This window comes from Coregonus lavaretus (genome assembly GCF_964263955.1).
Source record: "Coregonus lavaretus genome assembly, chromosome: 18".
NCBI lineage: Eukaryota > Metazoa > Chordata > Actinopteri > Salmoniformes > Salmonidae > Coregonus > Coregonus lavaretus.
The window spans coordinates 5,445,441-5,455,052 of NC_140005.1; the positions used below are offsets into that span (position 1 = coordinate 5,445,441).

The 9,612-nt window shown below is 41.4% G+C and overlaps 1 protein-coding gene across 1 annotated transcript; it reads left to right on the forward strand.

Annotated features, from left to right (window-relative positions):
* The first annotated feature begins 3,827 nt into the window (after nt 1–3,827).
* LOC311145548 (complement component C1q receptor-like) lies at nt 3,828–5,778 on the forward strand. Its single transcript, XM_084181816.1, has one exon. It carries the CDS (start codon nt 3,940–3,942, stop codon nt 5,710–5,712), a length of 1,773 nt encoding a protein of 590 aa, XP_084037942.1. The 5' UTR covers nt 3,828–3,939; the 3' UTR covers nt 5,713–5,778.
* Nucleotides 5,779–9,612: the final 3,834 nt, after the last annotated feature.

Below are 9,612 nucleotides of genomic sequence, written 5' to 3' on the forward strand. Positions count from 1 at the left end.
CCGATCCCATAGAGGTTAACACTTTATTGGTTACTACATGATTCCATATGTGTTATTTCATAGTTTTGATGTCTTCACTATTATTCTACAATGTAGAAAATAGTAAAAATAAAGAAAAACCCTTGAATGAGTAGGTGTGTCCAAACTTTTGACTGGTACTGTAGGTAAATTAACAATCCTTGCGGAACTGTTTGAAAATAGCAGAGCGCTGGTTTTAACAGGTCGAAATTGCCAACAAACGTGCGTTTGACACTAGCGCTGCCTTAACGGCATCCGAAAATAGAGCCCTACTGTACAGTCGTGGTCAAAAGTTTTGAGAATGACACAAATACTAATTTTCACAAAGTCTGCTGCCTCAGTTTTGATGATGGCAATTTGCATATACTCCAGAATGTCATGAAGAGTGATCAGATGAATTGCAATGAATTGCAAAGTCCCTCTTTGCCATGAAAATGAACTTAATCCCCAAAAAACATTTCCACTGCATTTCAGCCCTGCCACAAAAGGACCAGCTGCCATCATGTCAGTGATTCTCTCGTTAACACAGGTGAGAGTGTTGACGAGGACAAGGCTGGAGATCACTCTGTCATGCTGATTGAGTTAGAATAACAGACTGGAAGCTTTAAAAGGAGGGTGGTGCTTGAAATCATTGTTCTTCCTCTGTTAACCATGGTTACCTCCAAGGAAACGTGTCGTCATCATTGCTTTGCACAAAAAGGGCTTCACAGGCAAGGATATTGCTGCTAGTAAGATTGCACCTAAATCAACCATTTATCGGATCATCAAGAACTTCAAGGAGAGAGTTTCAATTGTTGTGAAGAAGGCGTCAGGGCGCCCAAGAAAGTCCAGCAAGCGCCAGGACCGTCTCCTAAAGTTGATTCAGCTGCGGGATCGGAGCAACACCAGTGCAGAGCTTGCTCAGGAATGGCAGCAGGCAGGTGTGAGTGCAGGATGGCCTGGGGTCAAGAAGGGCAGCAAAGAAGCCACTTCTCTCCAGGAAAACATCAGGAACAGACTGATATTCTGCAAAAGGTACAGGGATTGGACTGCTGAGGACTGGGGTAAAGTCATTTTCTCTGATGAATCCCCTTTCCGATTGTTTGGGGCATCCGGAAAACACCTTGTCCGGAGAAGACAAGGTGAGCGCTACCATCAGTCCTGTGTCATGCCAACAGTAAAGCATCCTGAGACCATTCATGTGTGGGGTTGCTTCTCAGCCAAGGGAGTGGGCTCACGCACAATTTTGCCTAAGAACACAGCCATGAATAAAGAATGGTACCAACACATCCTCTGAGAGCAACTTCTCCCAACCATCCAAGAACAGTTTGTTGACGACCAATGCCTTTTCCGGCATGTTGGAGCACCTTGCCATAAGGCAAAAGTGATAACTAAGTGGCTCGGGGAACAAAACATCAACATTTTGGGTCCATGGCCAGGAAACTCCCCAGACCTTAATCCCATTGAGAACTTGTGGTCAATCCTCAAGAGGCGGGTGGACAAACAAAATGAATGGGCTGCCATCAGTCAGGATGTGGCCCAGAAGTTAATTGACAGCATGCCAGGGCGAATTGCAGAGGTCTTGAAAAAGAAGGATCAACACTGCAAATATTGACTCTTTGCATAAACTTAATGTAATTGTCAATAAAAGCCTTTGACACTTATGGAATGCTTGTAATTATACTTCAGTATACCATAGTAACATCTGACAAAAATATATCATAACACTGAAGCAGCGAACTTTGTGAAGACCAATACTTGTGTCATTCTCAAAACCTTTGACCACGACTAGGTGTGTGCTGATGATTAGTGTCTCGGCAGACTCCTCTTGTACCAGCAGAGGGCACTGCCACTCCATATTCATACAAACTGTTACCATGGCCTTAAACTCTTTCTGGGCCGGGCATGGGAGTTTCTGGTATCATAAAGCTGCACACCTCCCCAAACCCATGGCGCATTCGACATTGCCTCTGACTTTAAAGGCAAGTCGCGACTGACTGATCTTTAAATCACCTTGCATCATAAATAACTACTCAATATTTTTATTTAGATCAATCAGTCAGTCACAATTTACCCATGATAAATCACGGCGTTGACGCTCTCAAACACGGCCACAACTAAAACTGTGGATTTGTGTAGTTTCATTGAGATAATAAGATATATTTAATTATAAGAGATAAGAGCTTAATATTATATATATTGTTTGAACCATACAGCCAACATTCACCTCAAACTTCGACATAATAGCAACTACATGTACATATTGCATCTTTTAATGTGGGTTGATGTTAGTCTTTCAATAATAGGAGTATATTTACAGAACATTTGCAATTGATGTGGACTGTTTCCAGGCAGCAAAGTCACATTAATGTGTGATTTTATTTTTTCAAGAAAAAACAATTGTGGACAGAGAGACTCTGAAGGGGCGTCTTGTGCAATTTCCTGCAATTGAAGTTGTGGCACTTCCTTTCTTTAAACAAACACAGGAAGATGTCTCTGCAGCCACATTTATTTACATACCACAGGCACTAAAGAACAATTCACTGACCCTGCTCAAGATCACTCCAATGGTACACTCTTTGAAAAAAAAAAAAAACATGTTGGTTCCAAGTAGAACCGTTTTGGGTTCCATGTACAACCCTTTCCACAAAGGGTTCTACATGTAACCCAAAATGGTTCTACCTGGAACCAAAAAGGGTTCTCCTATGGGGACAGCCGAACAACCCTTTTGGAACTCTTTTTTCTAAGCGTGTAGTAGATAGCTACCTCAAAAGACTATAGTAAACTACACACCTATGGGAATCATTTCAAATGTCAGCATTTACTTTTCTCAACCATATAAATCCATGGACACATAACAATAACAAGATAGCTAATACCACTAACATTATAGAACAAAATCATATACAGACACATTGAACATCTGTCAGTGGTTGGTTTTAATCAGTTATTCTGGTATAACAAAAAAAAAAAAATGCCATCCTGTCTGCCTAGGGTAAAAACAGAGTTTAAGATTGGCTGATGGTGGTGAGACTGACTGAGCTTCCACCAGTAGCTCTCAATAATTGCCTGACAATATGTCCCCTTGTTGTACTTTCACCCATGACCTGACCCATGAACCTGGATGGGTGTGAACTTCCTAGCATCTCTTCCCCACACTGCCTATCTATTGTTTTAGAAATGAACTATTGTGCTTTTTCCGGGCTTTCATATCAGCAGAGGTTTCAAATGAGTCAGAAAAGGTTGTCTGGAAAGGCCCCATTTCTCTGTCACAAATTGGAACAATTTTTTTTGAATTCTTGCTATTTGGTAAGCCATTTTTGTCTGTCCATTTAGAATGTAAATGAAGGCTTATTTCTCTCAATTTAAATGAGATTAGTCGTTTCACATAACTAAATAAATAACCAAATCAACTATAGACTATCGAAAATGAAAGAAATATGATATGACAAATTATTCCAAACAAATCGTTATTTTCATGTGAGTGAAATCATTAAACGCCATTTTTTAGGGCTTGAATTTTTTTGTAAGCTATACATTATTTGATGCAGTTCGATTATTGTTTTTTCAGATGTAAAATTATTACCTGACATTTTCTCAATCTTAAGATTATAGGCTACCTAAAATGGTATAGGATAATCAAGCAGTCTGACATTACGTTTACTCAGCACAGGAGCCATCTGGAAAACAAGTCAAAACAATGAGGGGTGCTGCTATTGTTTTTGCTTTCCACAACGGAACTTGCTTCAGCAGGAGACAAAAACCTACTGAAAAAAAAAAAAATCCCGTTTTAAGTTTATATACAAAACAGGATGCAGGAGCTTGAATGTACAATGTACAATGCAAAGTCGCAACATTTGTACTTAGGCAGTGAATAGGGCGCCTCGTTTGTCATCCGTTTGCCAATAAGGCATAAATGTAGCATATAAGACATTTAAATCAATGGTTGTTGTTGGTTTGTTGGATTATGTGGGAATGATGCTGTTGCTACTTTTACTGCAAATCTATATCTGGGGAGCCACTGGAGCAGACACCGGCAGAGAAGCAACCGTGTGCACATCCAATGCCTGTTTCACTTTTCATATGGAGAGAGTCAGCTTTGAAGACGCTCGTATGAAATGTGAAGATAACGGAGGTTACTTGGTAACAACTAAAGAAAAAGGTGAGGTAGCAGAGCTTCAATCAATCATTTCACAGATCGACGAAAGACATCGCAATTTCGACTACAAGTGTTGGATCGGACTGAAATTACATAAGGGGGACTGCATTATAACGGACTTAAGTCTCAGAGGTTTTAAGTGGATATCTGGAAGTGAAAATTCCCAATATTCCAACTGGGAGAAGGAACCTCGCAGCACCTGCACAGAGGAGCGTTGCGTATTGGTACATTATTCTTTATCCAGTCGCAATGAATTAAAATGGACGGATGGATCTTGCAAAGACAAGGCCTTTTACGCGTGCAAATTCTATTTCAAGGGCATGTGTAAACCTTTGTTGTTGGCAGGAGGAGAGCAAGTTAATTACATGCTCCCATTCTCAGCAAATCCATTAAATGGGGACAACATGACTGCGTTTCCATTTGGAACATATGCTGATGTAACATGCAATGGGAATGATAACTTTTCTATTTGCAAATTAATGGATGGTGTATATGACTGGACTATCCCCGGTCCGTTTTGCGCCTCGGATAAACAGAGCTGTGGCTATAAAAACGGCGGGTGTGATCATGTGTGCGTTGATAGTGACGCCGGAGGTGTCCTTTGTGGATGCAAGGCCGGTTATGTGTTAGGACAGGACAGAGTATCTTGTGGCTTCAAGGAATATTGTCACAGTTCTCCATGTCAGTACCAATGCGTAACAGGACCAACAGGCTTCTCGTGCGTATGCCCAAACGGCTTCCAATTGGATAAAGACCAATTTGGTTGTATCGATGTTGATGAATGCCAAATGAAGGCCTGCGACGGTCATCGTTGCATCAATACCCAAGGTAGTTACACATGTAAGTGCAATGAAGGCTACACACTGGTTGAGGGCAAATGCCACGATATAGACGAGTGCACTGAATCTAGATGTCCCCAAATATGTCTTAACTCTGAAGGATCCTTCTCCTGCCATTGCTACTCAGGGTTCACTGTGTCCGAGAACCGTCATACTTGTCTAGATATAGACGAATGCCTCAGTAATCGATGCGAGGACAAGTGCACTAATACCATTGGTAGTTTCAGGTGTTCTTGCCATCAGAACTTCCAGTTACATCCTAATGGAATCACCTGCATTCGAGATGTGACTGTTGTTTCCACTGCTGAGACGTCAAGTGTTCATAGAGACAACGACCAACACGACAAGACCATTGACACTATAACCATCTCTACGGTTGAATTACAAAACGAGCCTCAGTTCACCGACGGACCACCTCGAGACACTATTACGCACGACATTACGCGCGAGGAGCCATCCAGAAAAACCATTGGAACGAGTGGGCCTACGCACAATGGCTCTTTTTTGAGCTCGTGGCTGTTTATTTGCGTTATTGCTTCTGTTGTGCCACTACTTCTTCTAATTGCAGTAACCTCTGCTATTGTCATATTTCGATGTAGTCGTTCAAAAAGAGAAGCGAGGATGAAAATCGCCACTGCTGACAGTTATTGTTGGGTCGCTTCCGGTATAGAGACTCGGTTAGAAAAATTTGACGGGTCACTTGAAAGCACGGCGTGAAATAGTGTAAACTCAGAATGTAAAAGCAATATAATTCTGACATTGCATTATCTACGAAGATATAAATAAAACGTGTTAATAAAATAACGTTTTTTTTAAAAGTATGTCTGAGATCCTTGACTGTACTTCAAAAAAGCACATGTTTTATATGATTTATTCATAAAGGTTACAATCTTATTTAATCATCATAACAACCTGGTCTCAGAGTATTTCCCATTATTCTGTACATAAATCAGAAAAACTCTATTTAGTATGATATTTTATGTTTCATACAGTATGTATTAATTTGTGGATGTTCATCCTCCATTTCGTATGATATGTTACGAATTACAATTCCTATCATATGTTACGAATTTGCAAAACATACAATATGTTATGGATTTGCAAAACGTCCAATATCTTACAAATTTGCAAAAGTATGATATGTTACGAATTCCAATTTGCTGTGGCTAACGTTAGCTAGGTGGCTAGGTAGCTAACGCTAGCAAGCTGGCTAATGTTAGCTAGGCTAGAGGTTAGGGTTAGGGGTTAGGATTAAGGTTAGGTGTTAGGTTAAAGGGTTAAGGTTAGGGGAAGGGTTAGCTAAAAGGGTTAAGGTTAGGGTTAGGGGAAGGGTTAGATAACATGCTAAGTAGTTGCAAAGTAGCTCAAAAGTAGTAAGTAGTTGAAAAGTTGCTAATTAGCTAAAATGCTAAAGGTATCCATGATGAGATTCGAACACACAACCTTTGGGTTGCTAGACATTTCCTCTATCGTAATCGCTCCTCTTTCACCCCAGCTGCCAAACTAACCCTGATTCAGATTACCATCCTACCCATGTTAGATTACGGAGACATCATTTATAGATCGGCATGTAAGGGTGCTCTCGAGCGGCTAGATGTTCTTTACCATTCGGCCATCAGATTTGCCACCAATGCTCCTTATAGGACACATCACTGCACTCTATACTCCTCTGTAAATTGGTCATCTCTGTATACCCGTCGCAAGACCCACTGGTTGAAGCTTATTTATAAAACCCTCTTAGGCCTCACTCCCCCCTATCTGAGATACCTACTGCAGCCCTCATCCTCCACATACAACACCTGTTCTGCCAGTCGCATTCTGTTAAAGGTCCCCAAAGCACACACATCCATCGTTTTTTTTTACTTGAATACTTCAAATCTTCAATTTACTTGAAATAATATGATACAATGTTGTAATTGAGCAATAAGGCGTGAGGGGGTGTGGTATATGGCCAATATACCACAGCTAAGTGCTGTTCTTAGTCACGACGTGGTGCCTGGACACAGCCCTTAGCCGTGGTATATTGGCCATATACAGTACAACAAGCCCCCGAGGTGCCTTATTGCTATTATAAACTGGTTACCAACGTAATTAGAACAGTAAAAAAAATTATTTTGTCATACCCCTGGTATACTGTCTTTCAGCCAATCAGCATTCAGGGCTCAAACCACCCAGTTTATAATGTTCTATATTAATATTCTAATATGATGTTACACTGACGAATTGTAATAAATTAGGCATATCAATGAATGATTAGAATTATATTCATGCTGAAATATGAATATAAATAAACAAAAATGCCTTGTGTGCCAAAGGTGAATGCCAGTGGCATTGAGCCATGCATGATCAGTTCTGCCTTTAATATTTGAAGAAGTGAAGTCACTTGGAATCTGCAATTGACAATAAATAACAACTTCAAAAGTGAAAGAAAAACATGTGAATATTGAATTGCAGTAAATACTGTCCATGTAGGCCTATGCATTCCAAAATTGGTGGTTAAAGTTTCCCTTGTGGGCCTATATTCAGAAGTGAAACAGTTCATATTTTTCAAATCAAGCCATACGTAAAATCAGATATATCTATACCATAAAGGTGACAGGCTAAAACGTCTTAACTTTAGAAAAAGATCAGTCAGTTTCCATTTCCTTCTTTACTCTAATCTCGAGGGTCCCGAGGGTGTTTCCTTGCATGGTTTATTCAACATTATAAATGGTTTTGCCCTCCACGAATCCTGCTGTGATTTTCACTGTCAAGATAAGTCAACTAAAGTTATAGTCTAATTTATTTGCGGTCATGTCAAGGAGAACGAATCCTTTTGTTGCTTTCGATAAGCTTGTGTAATGAAAGATATACAGTGCATTCGGGAAGTATTCAGACCCCTTGACTTTTTCCACATTTTGTTACATTACAGCCTTATTCTAAAATTGATTAAATAATTTTTCCCCTCATCAATTTACACACACTGAAAGGTTCTCCCATCTCCACAGAGGAACTGGGGTTCTTGGTCACTTCCCTGGCGGTGAGCCGCTGCTAAATGCATATAAGGGAAACACTGAATGGTATATATAATTAAGTGAAACTTAGTTTTTTTGATCGATGCATCAATCACAGATTTCCCCTTTAAATGGTAAAAGCCTGTGCAGAGTGCACTCTCTTATCTGTAGCTATGCTCCATGTAATACAAAACACTCAGCCTCACAGCATAGCATTCAGTCTCACAGCATAGCAGTCAGCCTCACAGCATAGCAGTCAGCCTCACAGCATCGCACTCAGCCTCACAGCATAGCACTCAGCCTCACAGCATAGCACTCAGTCTCACAGCATAGCACTCAGCCTCACAGCATAGCACTCAGCCTCACAGCACTCAGCCTCACAGCATAGCACTCAGCTTCACAGCACTCAGCCTCACAGCATAGCACTCAGCCTCACAGTATAGCACTCAGTCTCACAGCATAGCACTCAGCCTCACAGCATAACACTCAGCCTCACAGTATAGCACTCAGTCTCACAGCATAGCACTCAGCTTCACAGCACTCAGCCTCACAGCACTCAGCCTCACAGCACTCAGTCTCACAGCATAGCAGTCAGCCTCACAGCATAGCAGTCAGCCTCACAGCATAGCAGTCAGCCTCACAGCATCGCACTCAGCCTCACAGCATCGCACTCAGCCTCACAGCATAGCACTCAGCCTCACAGCATAGCACTCAGCCTCACAGCATAGCACTCAGTCTCACAGCATAGCACTCAGCCTCACAGCATAGCACTCAGCTTCACAGCACTCAGCCTCACAGCATAGCACTCAGCCTCACAGTATAGCACTCAGCCTCACAGCATAGCACTCAGCTTCACAGCACTCAGCCTCACAGCATAGCACTCAGCTTCACAGCACTCAGCCTCACAGCATAGCACTCAGCCTCACAGCATAGCACTCAGCCTCACAGCATAGCACTCAGCCTCACAGCATAGCACTCAGTCTCACAGCATAGCACTCAGCCTCACAGCATAGCACTCAGCCTCACAGTATAGCACTCAGCCTCACAGCATAGCACTCAGCCTCACAGCATAGCACTCAGCCTCACAGCATAGCAGTCAGGTAGCTACATAATTGTTAACGGGATATGATGCTCCATACACAGAGCAGATTTGCTAATGGGAAGCCTCACAAGGAATTTTTCAATTAACCTGTTCTTGGTGCTCTTTGTTCTCGATTCGGTAAAAAGTGTATCTTATAAATGTATGTGTCCAGTTGCAGGTGGTTCTCCAAAAAAAACAGAAAATATTCAGAAAGATATTAAAGATATCCACGTTTTGCACCAAGTGAAGCGTTCCCTCCGATTTTAGCTGCCAGGCATCTTGCATTTCCCAACATCTTTGCAGGAACTAGTCAAGTCTATGCGATGCGATGCGCCAGCAGCCACACGTAGAGCTAGATGATAGCGTGTCACACAGGGTCATCACTAGTTACCAAAGCCACAAAGTCATAATTATGTCTAAACCCTGCCTATTTCTACAATTTAGCTTGTTAAAATCTGTTTTTAAACGTAACCTTAACCCTATCCTTAACTACACTGCTAACCTTATGTCTAACCATAAATGAAGACCAAAAAGCAAATGTTT

What these genes read in the sequence shown, in the direction of transcription:
- LOC311145548 (XM_084181816.1), top strand. Translation starts at nt 3,940, where the DNA reads ATGGTTGTTGTTGGTTTGTTGGATTATGTGGGAATGATGCTGTTGCTA.